This window comes from Halichoerus grypus, chromosome 1, assembly GCF_964656455.1.
Source record: "Halichoerus grypus chromosome 1, mHalGry1.hap1.1, whole genome shotgun sequence".
In the NCBI taxonomy this organism is placed as follows: domain Eukaryota; kingdom Metazoa; phylum Chordata; class Mammalia; order Carnivora; family Phocidae; genus Halichoerus; species Halichoerus grypus.
Window position 1 is genome coordinate 118,299,144 of NC_135712.1, and position 16,516 is coordinate 118,315,659.

Consider the following 16,516-nt stretch of genomic DNA (forward strand, 5'->3'; position numbering starts at 1 on the left):
CAACTTCATACAATAGGGAGTAAACATACGTAAAGCATTACCACCTAATAGATCCCACATGTTTCATAAATAGTTTAGGTAAATTCACCATTTCAAAACCATAATAAGCTAACAGGAACCAGGATTTGGGGGGGGGAAAGTGGGAAAGTTGAAGACAGGATGCAAGGTTTGCACCAACATTTGAGGGAACTATGTTGTTTCCTACTACTTGTCCTTTGATACAATCATCCATCAGAATGGACTGATGGTTTGGGATACTATTACCTAGAACCAAAATTCTCGTGATTTTATCAAGTGCACAATCTGCTGAGGGTGGCATCTACCCCAGTTTAGTGCCCAGGCTCTGCACACACACTCTCCTGGTGGCTGCAACTCAGCAGACACAGACATCTAAGAACATACCTTTTTCTTCTTTCTACGGGTGATACTAGATTTCCTGCTATTTTTCCAAATAGATCTGAAGGTTTCTGAAGAGACTTGAGGAGTGACCATAATTTTTAAGACTGGTAGTTTGCCTGAAAGGGGAAGAACATAATAGTAAATGGGCAGGATATCTCACAACTCCATTTGATGGATTGGGTCTTAGCTTCTGAGAGGGGCATTTTCCCACATTGTTATTAACTGGGCAACTTTCCTCTCACCTAATACCTTTTCCCTATATCTTCTTGATGTGAGTGATCCATAACAATTTATTTCTATAAAAACTTCTCACTCTAGTCCTTTCTTTTCAATTCCTACTGTCATATGTTTACCTGGATAACTGTGTTAGTCTTCCAACTGGTCTTCCTAGCTTCAGACTTCCCCACCCCCAAATCCATCCTGGAATCTACTTCCAAATTAATCATCTGAAAGTGAAATTCTGATCTTGCCATTCATCACCTCTAATACTTTATTAGCTCTTCATCTTTAGTGGACTTCTCTTGGTTTTGCTTGTCCAGCTTGCATTTTAGCTTCTTTCTGAAACAGAAGCTTGAGTTTACTTTGGGGTTCCACTCCCCTGTCCTCCAGGGGTGGATGGGCACACAACCCAGATCTGGCCAATTAGTGGATTTATTCTCCCTGGCACAGTGATTGGTTAACAGGTATGCATGTGACTCATGATGGTCCAGTGAAAACAGGAGAAAGGCTCTTTCTTGAGATTAAACGGGTACAATGTAAACTTATGGCCAGTGCTGCCCAAAATGCCACTGTGTGGGAAGAACCTGTCTGAGAATAAAGTCAACACAAGCAGAACTTCCAGGAGATGAAGGTAGGTAGTGTCACCTGAACCCCTAAATCCAGCTGGACCTGTAGTTAGAACCACCCTTGGACTTTTAGTTTTATAGGTCAACAATTTTGTGTATGTGTACTTAGATCAGTTTGAGTTGGTCCTGTATCACCTGAAACCGAGATTTTTCACTGATTATCCTATAAAGACCAGCAATATTGTGATTTATAAGAAATATGTATTTAGAGTATTCAGATTTCTCATATATATTTGGTCTTTGTCCATGGTTCCTGGCTCCCAAACCATTGGAATTTCCTGAGCAATAAGAGAAATGGGAGCATCTTTTGGTCTCTTAGGTGTGTGGGGTGATGGGTAAAATAGGTGATGGGGATTAAAGAGTATACGTACCATGATGAGCACTGAGTAATGTATAGAAACTATATTGTACACTTGAAGCTAATATAACACTCCGTGTCAACTACACTGGATTTTTTAAAAAGAAAACTTGAAAAATGTAATATTTGGTCCCTTGTTCTCAGTTCCTGAAAATGCCTTAGAGCCGTAAAGGTGAAATGGGTGCCTTGTAATTCAAAACAAGCCCCTTTCCATTACACCTGAATTTATGTTAATGAGGAGACTTGGAAAGCTGGTTGCCAGGGGAACCAACCATAAATGAATGGTTAGAACTTTCAGTCCTACCCCCTGATTCTCCAGGGAGGGGAAAGGGGCCGGAGGTTGAATCAATCACCAATGGCCAATGATTTAATCAATCATGCCCGTGTAATAAAGCCTCCATAAAAATCCAAAGGATGGGATTCAAAGAGCTTCCAGGTTGGGAAACCAGAATGCTTCCACGTGCCATCATGCTGGGCTCCAAACTCCATGAGGACAGAGCTGCTTTGTTCGAGACCTCACCCTCTGTATCTCTTCATCTGGCTATTGATTTGTATCCTTTAATAACCTTTGTAATAACGCAGCAATCTAGTGAATAAACTGGTTTCCTGAGTCATATTAGCTGTTCTAGCCAATTAATCAAACCCAAGGAGTGGGTCATGAGAACCTCAGCTTTATAACCAGTCAGTCAGAAGCCCAGGTAACAATCTGGACTTGCCATTGATGTCTGAAGTGGTTGTGGGGGGGAGGGGACAGTCTTGTGGGACTGAGCCCTTAACCTGTGGAATCTGATGCTAAGCTCCAGACAGGTAGGATCAGAATTGAGTTGAACTGTGGGCCACCCAGCTAGTATTTGGGAATTGCTTGGTGGTGTGTGGAAAAACCTACCCCCACACATCAAAATTGGGGTCAGATAATAAGACTCAAATACCTAGCATGCCATTCGGAGAGCCTGTGTCAACCCATCCTTCTGTTATTTCCCATGGCACCTGCCCTTCTCCCCCTTCCTGTTTCTCATCTAGCCAGATGTCTGGGTCCTGCTTGCAGGTCCGCAGGGGCCTCAAGCTGTAGTTTCTGGAGGTCGGGATATACCAGGAAGAGGCCAGAAGCAGAAAGGTAAGTAGGAAATATGGTGGAGAGGAAAAATAAGAACCTTAAAAATAGGACTGCATGTACTATAAATAAGTACTTAAAAATAGTACTGCATGGGGGCGTGGGGTGGCTCAGTCATTAAGCGTCTGCCTTCAGCTCAGGTCATGATCCCGGGGTCCTGGGATCAAGCCCCACATCGGGCTCCCTGCTCAGCCAGGAGCCTGCTTCTCCCTCTCCCACTCCCCCTGCTTGTGCTCCTGCTCTCCCTGTCTCTCTCTCTGTCAAATGAAGGAGTGAAATCTTTAAAAAAAAAAAAAAAAAGGGACTGCATGACCCTCCAGATGGTCAATTGAGGTTGCAACATGAAAATGGTTGTAAGGGTGTGGGAACAACTCAGGCTGGGCACAGTAAAGGGTAGTGGAGGATAAGGTGGATGAATATGGGTAAGGGACCTGGAGGTATAAGACAATACAGTTTATAATTTCAGGATGTAGAAAGGGCCAGAAACTGTGTCACTGAGGGCTTGGGTGGTACATATGTGCCTGGAAGATAAGCAAAGTCAGCATCCTATTTGGATGTTTTCCTCCGGTGAGCAGTGCTTATTGATACTTGGTGTGGTCATTCTATCCTATGGGTCATTCCATCCTGTGGGTCATCACAAAAAAAGGTGTGGTTGTGGGGGGAATGTTGCTCTGATACTTCAGGGTGGGGCTGGGCCATAATAAAATCTAAGGCAATAATCTCCCAGGGGTGTGCCTAGATTGAGAGGCACTCATGTTTCCTGGGCCTAATTTTGGCCCAGTGTCTTCCATGTTTCCTTATAGAGCAAAAGGTTACACAGATGTAGTTCTGCTAGGTGACTTGAGGGGCCATGTGGAATGTCTAATAAAGACCCTGGTGTCTCACTTGGGCCATTTGGGGGGGGGGGGGCGTCACTGGCTTCAAAGGCCTTTGACCAGGTCTAGTGTAGACCAGTTGACCTATCAATCATAATCTAAAGGAGCTTGAGGCAAATACTTCTAGTTCCCTGACTAATATCTTTTCTGACCTTATTTTCTAACAGAGCTCAAATTTTTCTTAGGGCAGAAATGTGCCCAGCTAAAAATTAGGGATGGGCATGTGACATGCTTCTGACCAACTAGAAATAAGCATAAGTATGCTGGGGATTTCTGAGATTTCCTCATACAGGTACCAGTACATTCTCCTTGTCCCTTCCTTCTTCTTCTGGTCTGGAATGGAGATGGGAGGCTCTCAGTGAAGCAGCCACCTTACAGCTATGAGGATAAAATCACCTGTTAAGGCTGATGGTGGAGAAAGAGAAGGGAATGATGGGGCATGTCTGTACCTGCTCAGTCTTCCTCTACCTGATGAAGCCACTACAGCTGGCCCTATTCCATGTAACCAAATATCATCTCTAACTATGCAGAATTTAATAACAAATAAGAAGAAATCATCGTCAGGGAGAAAAACAAAGCTCAGAGTTGAAAAAAACAAGACAGGCTCAAATGTAGAGGAAAAGAGGAGATGCAATAAGAAAACAAGGCCCAAAGTCTTGACCACTGTGAAGGTCAGGAGGGAGATGCTCAGGCTGTGAGGAATGTTGCGGGCTGGAAACCACTTGAAATGTGGTCAGTAGTGTGGTATGGGGGCCAGCTTGAGGTCTCAGAGGATTCCCACGATAGCCACACCCACAAAAGACTGTCATATTCCCGGCACACCACACTTTTGGTCATCCTTTTCACTTCTTTATAAAACTCTAGCCATTCATAAATGCTCTATATAGCGTGTGAAGCCTCCAACTCCTTAGTGGAAGCTGAGGTGATTTAAGATAGTATTAGATATTGGGCTGCCTGGGTGGCTCAGTGGGTTAAGCATCTGACTTCAGCACAGGTCATAATCTCAGGGTCCTGGAATCGAGCCCCAAGTCAGGCTCTGCACTCAGTGGAGAGTCTGCTTGTCCCTCTGTCCCTCCCCCACTCATGCACACGCGCTCTCTCTCAAATAAATAGAATCTTAAAAAAAAGATAGTATTAGGTATTGACATGGAATTACATAACAATGAATCACATGGTAGAAAGCTATCCAGTTTTCAATTCTCTAAAAATATAGTCAAAGTAATGCATACATATAGCTAAAAAACTAAATAGGGCTAAAAAGTTTATAATGAAAAACAACAGATCCTTGCCTTTCCTCTCAACATCCGCAGTCTTCTTCTCCAGAGACAACCACTTTTAACTCACTCAGCTGTTTTTCATGAGATTTACTGCCTTATTTCAAAGTGCTTTTTGTATTATTTGATATTTCCAGTAAAAATTTTATATATTGACTGTTATCACTTCCTCTCACCAAACCTCCCAATAGTGATATTTCATAATTTTTAGTTAAATCAACACTTGGTGTATTGACTGGTACGGTCATATACATTTTGTTCACAGTGTTTCCCTTTCTTATATAACTTTTTTTTTTAAAGATTTTATTTTTAAGTAATCTTTACACCCAACTTGAATGTACAACCCCAAGATCAGGAGTCGCACACACTACTGACTGAGCCAGCGAGGTACCCCACTCATATAACTTTCTTCTGTCTGAATTAATAATTGTCTTAATTTTTCCTTTGCATTGTTTTCTGTGTACCTATTCTAAGTGTTTCCCCCGATTTCTTTTATTTGTCATACACCCATATTTCTTGCAAAATACTTAAGTATTTCCAATGCTCTTTCAGTTTTTACTGCAGGATTCCTCCTTTCCAAGATCTTCTATTTTTCTGTTCCAATTTGGACTAGTTCTGACCTTCAACCATCATCTGGGATTCCTTTTTTTACTTTTCTGTATTGGTTCTCCTGATTTCTGGATTCTGCATTCTTCATCTTTGTGGTTTACTCTCATTTAGCTCAAGTGTGTTCTCTGGGACCTTCCTAGGAAACAGAGGAGGCACACAGTTTGAGTTCTTGTGTGCTAAAAACATCTTTACTTTATCCTCATACTTGGTTAGGAGTTGGGAATGTATAGAATTCTCACAGAGTTGTCATGGCAGTGCCCCATAGTTTCTAGCTTCCAGTCAGAAGTCTGATGTCATTCTGACTCCCAGTCCTTCGGATGGAATATACAGTATTTATCTGTAAGTTGTTAGATTCTCCCCTTTGTTCCTAGTGTTCTAAATGCCATGGTGATATAGCTTTTATCATTCACTGTTGCTGAGCACTCAATGGGCTCTTTCAATATGCAGATTTATGTCTGTTGGTTCAGGGAAAGGTCTTGATTTATTTGATAATTATTTGATAATGCCCTTTCTCCACTTTTCTCTGGTCTCTCTTTCTGAACTATGAGTTAAATGCTGGTGTTCACAGACTGATCCTCTCTCATATATTCTCAACAACTTTTCATTCTACTTTTTAAAGACTTGCTTGACTTCATCTTTCAACATCTGTTTTGAAATTTTTATTTTGGCTATCATTTTTATTTGCCAAGAACTTTTTCTTATTTTCCCAATTAATCTTTTTTCATAGCATCCTGTTCTTGTTTTACAGATGCATTATCTTCTGTTTCACTGGGGGAAGTTCTCAGATTTCTGTTCATAGTGAAGCTTGAGGCATCCAAAGGCTGATGGGAAGCTCCTCTGTATGAGCAGGGCTTGCTTACCTGCTGGGCTTTTTTGAATGATGAGGGCATGGCCAGGAGTCAGCATCTGTTGTTCCTTTCTTTGGGGCTATTCAGTTGATCAAAGAATACTCCAGAGGCACCTGGATGGCTCAGTCGGTTAAGCATCCGACTCTTGATTTTGGCTCAGGTCATGATCTCAGGGTTGTGAGGTCAAGCCCTGCATCAGGCTCCGTGCTGGATGTGGAGCCTGCTTAAGATTCTCCCTGGGGTGCCTGGGTGGCTCAGTCGTTAAGCGTCTGCCTTCGGCTCAGGTCATGGTCCCAGGGTCCTGGGATCAAGTCCCGCATCGGGCTCCCTGCTCCACGGGAAGCCTGCTTCTCCCTTTCCCACTCCCCCTGCCTGTGTTCCCTTTCTCTCTCTGTCTCTCTGTCAAATAAATAAATAAATAAAATCTTTAAAAAAAAAAAAAAGATGTTCTCTCCCTCTCTCTCTGCCCGTCCCCCCTCCACCCCTGCTCTTGCGTGCATGCTCTCTCTCAAAAAAAAATACATAAATAAAAAGAATACCCCAGTCTTCTACATGGCTATCAGTCTCCAGAAGCAGGGCAGACAAAAGTGGCTCAGGTAATGGTAAAGACTGGGAGTGTTCAGTGTGTAGAATTTTCCCTAATCCTCTTTTCAGCTTCTTACTTTACCCTAATTCCAGCCATGCTGGATGTCTTGGGTCTCCTGAATGGCTGTTTAATTTTTCCAGAGAAAACTCCCTAACTGGTCTTCCTTCTTTTGTCCTCACCTCTCCTCGAATCTATTTTCAACTTAGAGTTGAAGTAATCCTGATAAGATGTGGGTCAGATCAGGTCACTCCTCTCAAAATTCTCAAATGCCTTTCCATCTCAATAAAGTTAAAAACCAAAGTCCTCATAATTGCCTAGAAGGCCCCCTGCCCTCCATGTTTACTTCTTGGAATTATTTTGTCCTATTACCTTCCCATTATTTCTCACTCCACTCCAGCCATGCTGGCTTCCATACTGGTTTTAGAACACACCAGCTAGCCTCCTGCCATAAGCCTTTGCACCTACTGTTCTGCTTACCTGGACCGCTCTTTTCCCAAATATCTACATGGCTTGCTCTCACACATCTTGTGGTCTTTACTCAAATGTTTCTTCTTAGTACAGCCTTCTCTGGCTATCCTAACTAAACTCCCCATCCCCTGACATACATGCTTGATCTCCTTTTCTTGCTTTATTTTTCCCTTAAGTATGATCCCCATATACAATAATGTATATTTTACTTCTCGTTATAGTTGGTTTACTGTCTGTCATCCACTAGCAAGGAAGACCCATGAAAGCAGGGATTCACTGCTCAACTCAAACAAGGCCTGGCATTTGTGGGGTGTCCTGATCAGATGTGCAGGCCACCAAATGTGGGCTGCTCCAATTGGGAGGAGGCCGGCAGCATGGGTGGTGAAAGAATTCACCCCAGGCAGAACAAAAGAGATAAAAGTTTACTGAATACACTGCAAGGGAGCGGTGGACAGGACAGCAAAGGAGAGACTCTGCTGGGAGGCAGTGGTTTGGGGCCAGTTATAGGGCAGAGTGAGAAGGCAGGGAACGTATGGAATTTTCCCTTTTTTGGTAAGCTTAGGAACTGTGCCTGGTTATAATTGGTCAGTTAGGGCCTATGGCTATTTCAAGGCGGTCACTTAATGAGCCTATTTGCATTCGGCTCAGTGGTCGCTGAGGGCCCTTTTGCCTTGTTCTACAGCATTTAATAAATTAATGTTGAAATAAATAGATAAGTAAAAATGGATAACTTAAATGATCCTGAAGTCTTCTGTTTTTGTTTTTTAATTAGTAAAAAAGCAACCCTTTAAGATGTAGACAGCAGTTTCTCCCTCTGCTAACATTTTTTTTTTTTTTTTTTTTTTTTGGTAACAAGTGAGGTTGCTGATGTTTCTGAGAAAGCTTTCATTGTGTGTGTGTGTTCCATCATTAAAGGTAGTTCGTTAAGAATTCCTTGGTAGACAAATAAATGACTTTAGGCTGTTAATTTGGATTTCATGAAAGAAGTAGGGTTAGGATTAGAAATTAGCTTGTTAACTTGCAAATGATAAGAACACGCAAGCAATCAAAAGAAGAACATTAGTTCTATAATCAGCGATATTACTAATTGCTTTTAATGTTTAAAAGGCTACCATTAAGGCTAAATGGCAAGAGATTTCCCTAAAGAATCCAACCAGCTAACCCTGTTTTGAGGAGTCTTTCTTGGTGTTCAAACTAACAATTTAAGTGCTCCATCAGAAACATGCCATAATTATTTTGGTTCAAAATGTGGATGTATTAAAGCTACTCATGATATATACTACTATATATGGGGGAAAAAATGCTTTCTTGAACTGTGAATTGTTTTTTAATGCTTTTTAAATGAGAATCTGTATTTTCAGGTGGCTATTTCATAATTACCTTCCCCATTTACACAAATTGAACCATTTACTAGGCAAGCACAATGTTTTCCAGAGCCAAATAAGTACTCGATGAGAATCATTTTCCATCAAATCAGCTGAGACTGTCCATCATTTGCACTCACTACAGTAATGATCCGAAGACTGCCTGCAGCCTTTTATAATGTCTTCTGCTAAAGCAGGGTATGGTGAGAAAGTGACCACGGTACTAAGGAAAACCAAATGAAGTCATTAACCTGCTTTCAGCTTATTGAGCTTAAAGTTCAATTTAAATTCATTTTAAAAGAATAATTCCATTGCATTTGAATTCAACTCAAATGGACTAGGAAGTAGATGTTCTGTTTCTACAAAATAAAAGGATAATTCAAAAATCTTGAGATCATTTGGTTGGCTGTGAAGAAATGACGATGCAGTGGCTTCAGTATAAAAATGTCAACATTGGGGTGCCTGGGTGGCTCAGTTGTTAAGCGTTTGCCTTCAGCTCAGGTCATGATCCCAGGGTCCTGGGATGGAGCCCCGCATTGGGCTCCCTGCTCAGCGGGAAGCCTGCTTCTCCCTCTGCCACTCCCCCTGCTTGTGTTCCCTCTCTCGCTGTGTGTCTCTCTCTGTCAAATAAATAAATAAAATCTTTAAAAAATTAAAATTAAAAAAATTAAAATGGCAACGTGGTAGACAGTAATATTGTAATTCTTTTCTCTAAAACTGCCAGTATTAGGAAAAAATGCAATCTAAAACTATGCTGTGTCTCTAAGGTCATTTTATTGAGGAAATGATAAATACCAACGCTTGTACTACTTAATTCTCTTCACGTAACCTGCCAGATAATGCACCAAGATTTCTCACCCCGCCTTTTTTTATTTAAATTCAAATTAACATATAATGTATTACTGGTTTCAGGGGTACAGGTCTGTGATTCATCAGTCTTCTAGAAGTCTTTCCCCTACTTACTTATTTATTTTTTTAAAAGATTTTATTTATTTATTTGACAGAGAGATAGAAGCACAAGTATGCAGAGAGGCAGGCAGAGGGAGAGGGAGAAACAGGCTGAGCCCGAAGCGGGACTCGATCCTAGGACCCTGGGATCATGACCTGAGCTGAAGGCAGACGCTTAACCAGCTGAGCCCCTCAGGTGCCCTCTTACCCCCTTTTTAAACACTGAATTTGGATGTTTAAATCTGTTTACAATGTCTTTCACTGAGCTTTATTTTAAATGACGCTTTCTCATCTTCTCTCTGTCAGCAGTAAGAATGACTATCATTAATTCTGGTCATGCATATTAACGAAAGGAGGAGGGCAGGGTTGGCCAATGTTAAATAAATAACTCATTCCATATGTGATTCTCTCATTTTCAAAGGATTACATGGTCATAAAGGACCCTTCATGCTCTCCCGATGTCAATCACAATTTAAGATGGTCCAGCAAGCACGTCAGAATCTTTAAGGGATGTCGCTTGAGTTTTCCAATTGCTGTCTGGAGAAATATCTGCAGTTTGGGTTGTGGGGGAGAATAGAGAATAGGAGAGGGTCCCTCAGAGAATATTCCTTACAGTAACCCTCCTCTAATCTGCGCTTTCTCTCTCTATAGCTCCAGTTACTCATGGTCAGGAAGCAGATGGTCTTCCCTCTGAGGAATCATCAGAAGGTCAATAGTAGCCTAATGCTACTGCGTCATTCCCCTTACTTCATCTCCTCATGCAGGTTTTGTACATCATCACAAGAAGAAGAGCGAGTATGGTACAGTAAGATATTTTGAGAGAAAGACCACATTCACATAACTTTTATTACAGTATACTATCATAAGTATTCTACTTTACTATTTATTATTGTTAATCTCTTACTGTGCCCATTTATAAATTAAACTCTCATAGGTAAGTTTGTATAGAAAAAAACAACATATATACGGTTTGGTCCTATGTGAGGTCTCAGGCATCCACTGGGGGTCTTGGAACATGTCCCCCATGCATAAGGGGAGGCTACTGTGCTTATGTCAAAGATGACATATGACATCATAAAAGTTCTTGAACTCTGTGCAAATCACTGAGCAAATGGATACAAGGGTAGGTGGCTTATGACAGTGCTCTTGGTCATCACTTAGCTCAGGCCAGTTATTTAATGAAAAAAGTAGAGCAAGCTGTGAGTAGTATAGCATTTAGGGGTGAGTAGATGTGGACAAGTGGAGGGGAACACAAACCACAAACACTCTACCTGTCTTTCTGGCTCTCAGTGCTTCAAGAATGTCAGTAACAGCCATTTCTCCCAGGACATTGTTTCCGAGGTCAATTTCCCTTAAGTGAGCAGAGGATGTGATCAGGCTGGCCAAAGAAAAGGACAAATCAAAATGGCATTGTGTCAAGCATGGTTACTCAAAGAAACTCAGTCCACTTATTTTGGAGTCTGATCTCTCTTCTTAGGTCCTCGGCACTCTCCTTGACAACCCCCTTCCAAAGATGATGCACTGACCCAATTTGAAACTGAATCCAGGCTTCCAATTTAATCTCTCTAGTTTGGATGCCTCTCCTAAGTACATTGGTAGGATAAAGACTTTTAGTTGCCTTAAATCTTCCATTCACTTATTTATTCAGAAGATATGATGTGGTATTGTGCAGGGCTTCCCAGTCTTTTAGATTTTACGCACCAGTAAAATGTCAAAAAGCTTGGGGGGGACTGGCTTGACAACTTCTAGTATGTCAAATAAATAACAGTTCTCACCTAGCAACACTATAACAGAACACATGTTTTTACACAAAATTAGAAAGCGCATAGTCTCAAAATAAAGGATAGCTTTGAAAATTAAGTAAGTTTAGCTTTATGAAAAATGAATACTCCATCTATCTTTTTTTTCTAATCTCTTTGAGGATTATTGAAAATTCCTTCATGTCCCAGCACTGGCCTGCCAACTGGTCTTTGAGAGTCTCTGGCATCATGAGTAGACATGGAATCGGGTGAAGTCCTGGGCTTCTGGTCAGCTTCTACCTCCTGTCAACCGTGTAATCATGGGCAGGCCATGTGCCCTCTGGGGTCTCATCTTCCTCATCTGTACCATTGGCCCCCAAAATGGCTCTTCTGCCTATTTTATAAGGTTGTGGTGAAAACAGAATGAAGCAGTTCCTATGAAAGTATCTTGCAAAATGCAGTACCAGTGATGTTATCATATTGAGTGCATGCTTACTAAATGCATATGATATGTGTAACATTGCAGATTAAAGGAATATAACACATGGCTTCTGCTCTGAAAGATATTATCATATGAGTTTCAATAAAACAATTATGAGTCTTTACCATGTACTGGGGATGTGAAATTTCAGTTAAGATCAGTAGTAAATACAAGGTCATTCTCCCTGTACACACTTTCTATTGATTCCGCAGCTAGAATTCAAGGGTGGGGCTCAATGGTTCTGCCAGACTGTCTGTCTCAAAGGTCTTGCTCCCAAGGAAATAGCCTATCTAATCAGGACTTGCCTGGCTTCAGCTTCCTGAACTGCCTGCCTGTGTCCCATTCCTTCAGATAAGATGGGTGAGAGCAGGGATGCTTCAGGAGGAAGCAGGCATTCTAGAAGGAGAAGGAAGAGTGTTGAAGACAAACTTCACAATTCGACAATTCTACAACTAAGTCTGATATCAGAGGCCAGGGATTTAATCACTACACTACACAGCCTCACATGAGCTAGGGTTTTATGGAATATTCACTATGCATCAGATGTGATCAGGGCCACCCACATGCTTAAGCACTTGTGCCCAGCACAAAGGGGTCCTCCAAAGGTGTGAGTAGGGCTGAAACCTGCCAAGCTCTGTTTGTCAAGTTCTGGGACCAGAAGCATAGACCTAGAAAGGGTAACCTCCTCTGACTCACTGGCCAGAGGTGGTGCCTCTTTTAATTTATCTGTCTGAAGGGGCTCTTTTTCTAATTTGTATAAAGGTGCTAGCTGGAGCCCTATGCACTGTATATAGCATATTACATACATGATCTAATTTAACCCTATAACACGCTCTTGAGTGAGACGCTATTATTATCCCCATTTTTACAAATGAGGAAACTGAGTTATAGAGAAGTTACTATAAAAATATATATAGGTTAAAAGTAAAAGGACAGAAACAGATATACCATGCTAATATTAATCCAAAGAAAGCTGAAGTAGCTATATTAATATTCATCAAAGTATATTTCAGAGAAGGGAATATTACCAGAGATTAGAGAAAAATATTACCAGGGATTTCATAACGATAAGAGTCAATTCTTCAAGTGACTTAATCTTTTTTTTTTTTTTTAAGATTTTATTCATTTATTTGACAAAGGGAGACACAGTGAGAGAGGGAACACAAGCCGGGGGAGTGGGAGAGGGAGAAGCAGGCTTCCCGCCGAGCAGGGGGCCCAATGTGGGGTTCGATCCCAGGACCCCGGATCATGACCCACGCCGAAGGCAGATGCCTAACGACTGAGGCACCCAGGCGCCCCCAAGTGACTTAATCTTAAATGTTTTGCACCTAACAACAGACCTTAAAAATATATGAAGCAAGGGGTACCCGGATGGCTGTCGGTTGAGTGTCCGACTCTTGATTTTGGCTCAGGTCATGATCTAGGGGTCTTGGGATCGAACCCCACATTGAGCTTTGCCCTCAGCGGGGAGCCTGCTTGAGATTCTCTCTCTCCTTCTTCCTCTGCCCCTCCCCCTGCTTGCATGCTCCCCCACCCCGCTCTCTTTCTGTCTAAAAAATAAATAAAATAAATATTTTTTAAAAATACATGAAGCAAAACTGATTAAATTGCAAGGAGATGCAAAGTCATAATTATCCCTCTTTCAATAATTGATAGAATAAACAGAAAATTTGTAAAGATAGAGAAAACCAGGGTGCCTGGGTGGCTCAGTTGGTTAAGCGACTGCCTTCGGCTCAGGTCATGATCCTGGAGTCCCTGGATCGAATCCCGCATCAGGCTCCCTGCTCAGCAGGGAGTCTGCTTCTCCCTCTGACCCTCCCCCCTCTCATGTGCTCTCTCTCATTCTCTCTGTCTCAAATAAATAAATAAAATCTTTAAAAAAAAAAAAAAAAAAGATAGAGAAAACCATAACAATGTTGCCAACCAACTGGACCTAACTAACATTTCTTAACATTCCATCCAAAAATAGCAGAATATACATTCTTTTCAAGTGCACATGGAACATTTACCAAGACAGATCATAATCTGGGCCATAAAACAAGTATGTTCTCCAATCACAGCATAATTTCATTAGAAATCAACTAGAGAAAAATATTTGAAAAATTTATAAATACGTGGAAACTAAATAGCACTCTTCCAAATAACCCATAGGTCAAAGAAATTAAAAGGGAAATTAGAAAATAGTTTGAATTGAATGACAATAAAAATACGACATATCACAGGACACCTGGGTGGCTCAGTAGATTAAGCATCTGCCTTTGGCTCAGGTCATGATCCCGGGTCCTGGGATCGAGTCCCACATCCAGCTCCTTGCTCAGCAGGGAGCCTGCTTCTCCCTCTGCCTGCTGCTCCCCCTGCTTGTGCACTCTCTCTCTCTCTCTGACAAATAAATAAATAAAATCCTTTTAAAAAAAATACAACATATTAAAATTTGCAGGATGCAATGAAAAAGTGCTTAGTGTTAATATAACCATTTACATTAGAAAAACAAAAAGTTCAAAATCAATAACTTAAGCAAAAACTAGAAAGAGAAGAGCATATTAAACCCAAGATAAACAGAATAAAGGAAATAATAAAAATAAGAGTATAAATCAATGAAATAGAAAAAATTAAAATAGTAGAGGTAACCAAAAGCAAGTTCTTTGAGAAGATCAATAAAATTGATAAAATTCTAGTCATATTGATTTGGAAAAAAAAAAGAGAAAACAAGTTATCAATATTAAGCACAAAAGAGGAGACATCACTACAGATCCTCCAGATAGGAAAAGGAAGAGAAGGAAATATTATGAATAACTTTAAGACAATAAATTTGAAAACTTAGCCAAAATGAACAAATTGCTTAAAAGATATAAACTACCAAAGCTTAACAACCCCCTCCCAAAATAACCAGAATAGCCTTCTATCTATCAAAGAAATTGAATTTGTAGTTAAAAAATCTTCCCATAAAGAAAACTCCAGGTCCAGAAGTCTTCACTGGTGAATTCTACCAAATATTTAAAGATAAAACAGTGCCAATTCTATACAAGTTCTTTCATAAAATAGAAAAGGAGGGAACACTTCCTAACTCATTCTGTAAGGCCAAAATCACCTTGATCCCAATACCAGAGGAAAACATTACAAGAAAAGAAAAGTAGGGACCAATATCCCTGATGAGCACAGATGTGAAAACCCTTAACAAAATGTTAGCAATATACTAAAAGGATAATATATCAGCAATGTATTAAATCTAGCAATATATTAAAAGGGTAATAATGTGAAGTTTATTAATATAACTATTATAAAAATAGCAGCCAAGGGCGCCTGGGTGGCTCAGTTGGTTAAGCGACTGCCTTCGGCTCAGGTCATGATCCTGGAGTCCCTGGATCGAGTCCCGCATCAGGCTCCCTGCTCGGCAGGGAGTCTGCTTCTCCCTCTGACCCTCCCCCCTCTCATGTGCTCTCTCTCATTCTCTCTCTCTCAAATAAATAAATAAAATCTTTAAAAAAAAAAAAATAGCAGCCAAGCTATCCAAGTTGGAAATTCCCAACTTTCCTAAATAAAGAAATATATTAGAAAAAGAATCTTTTTCTTCTAAAATAATAAATAGCCATCAATCAAGCTCTCAAGTCTCAAATGTTAGCTATGTTCTGTTGCCCTTGATTGCCCTAAGGTGCTGTAAGTACTGATATCTAAGATGGTATAACCTGGAGCCCTCTACTGAACAGGTTTCCTTAGGTCACAGAGTGCTGCAAACGCTCACTTGTGGTTTAGCCCACTGGGTATGGGATTCAGGACAGCTGGGCAAAGAGATGTCCAAGGTTGCAGCATAAATATGGTAAGGAAATATTCTGTTTTCCAGAAGCTTTTGAGAAAAGCTCTTTCTGCCTAAGTAGGTTGAGACAACTTTGTAATAAAAAAATAAACAGTGTTCACTCTTGAGTAGACTGCCTTTCTTCCTTAGGTCACATAGCTAACTTCAGGGAAGGAAAATCTGGAGGTCATAACTCCCGCCTTTCCTTGGTTGCCAACTTCATTAAATGGGGCTTCTAGTGAGGTCTTTGGGGCCCCTTTGTGGGCTCATATACAACTGTCTGCCACGCCATTTTTGTGATTTCAGGCCTTCCCTTAAGATCACATACCAAGACCAAAGTGGGTCACTGCTTCCCTCTCAGAGCTGAAAACTTCGCTTGGCCCTGTTAATAAATTGCAATGAAATCACTGTCCCTATAATTTAACCTGAGCACCTAGTTTTAGAAGGTGAACAAATAAAACCTCTTTTCTACTCACCATGTTAAAATTTGAGTGAATTCCAACAAGCCATTTTCTCCTTCTTTTCCTTTTCCGTCTATGCCATTATCTGCCAAATACAATTTCACTAACCAAGGACCAGCATCAGTCAAATCTTTAATTTTCTTGATTCCTATAAGAAAATAATAGTATTTTATTATTTTTAGACGATAGCTCCCCCATTTACCACCAGCTAAGTTGATTTTATTTTTTAAGATTGTACTTACTTGACTTGTGTGAATAGATATATTTTGCAATATAGTGAAGGAAATACATACAATTTAAGAAGTCCTTTCAAAAAATACTTTATTCTTGGGGCACCTGGGTGGCTCAGTCGTTAAGCGT

At 40.7% G+C, this 16,516-nt stretch overlaps 1 protein-coding gene across 2 annotated transcripts in view; it reads right to left on the reverse strand.

Moving 5' to 3' along the window:
• LOC118542547 (uncharacterized) overlaps positions 1-16,516 on the reverse strand; it is a 42,768-nt gene that overhangs the window by 1,982 nt on the left and 24,270 nt on the right. For both annotated transcript variants that reach the window (XM_036102866.2, XM_078071082.1), the window contains exons 6-8: positions 16,172-16,304; positions 10,957-11,063; positions 403-515 (exon numbers count right to left, since the gene is read on the reverse strand). In XM_036102866.2, coding sequence (XP_035958759.2) covers positions 403-515; positions 10,957-11,063; positions 16,172-16,304 — 353 coding nt within the window. The remainder of the gene's footprint in view (positions 1-402; positions 516-10,956; positions 11,064-16,171; positions 16,305-16,516) is intronic.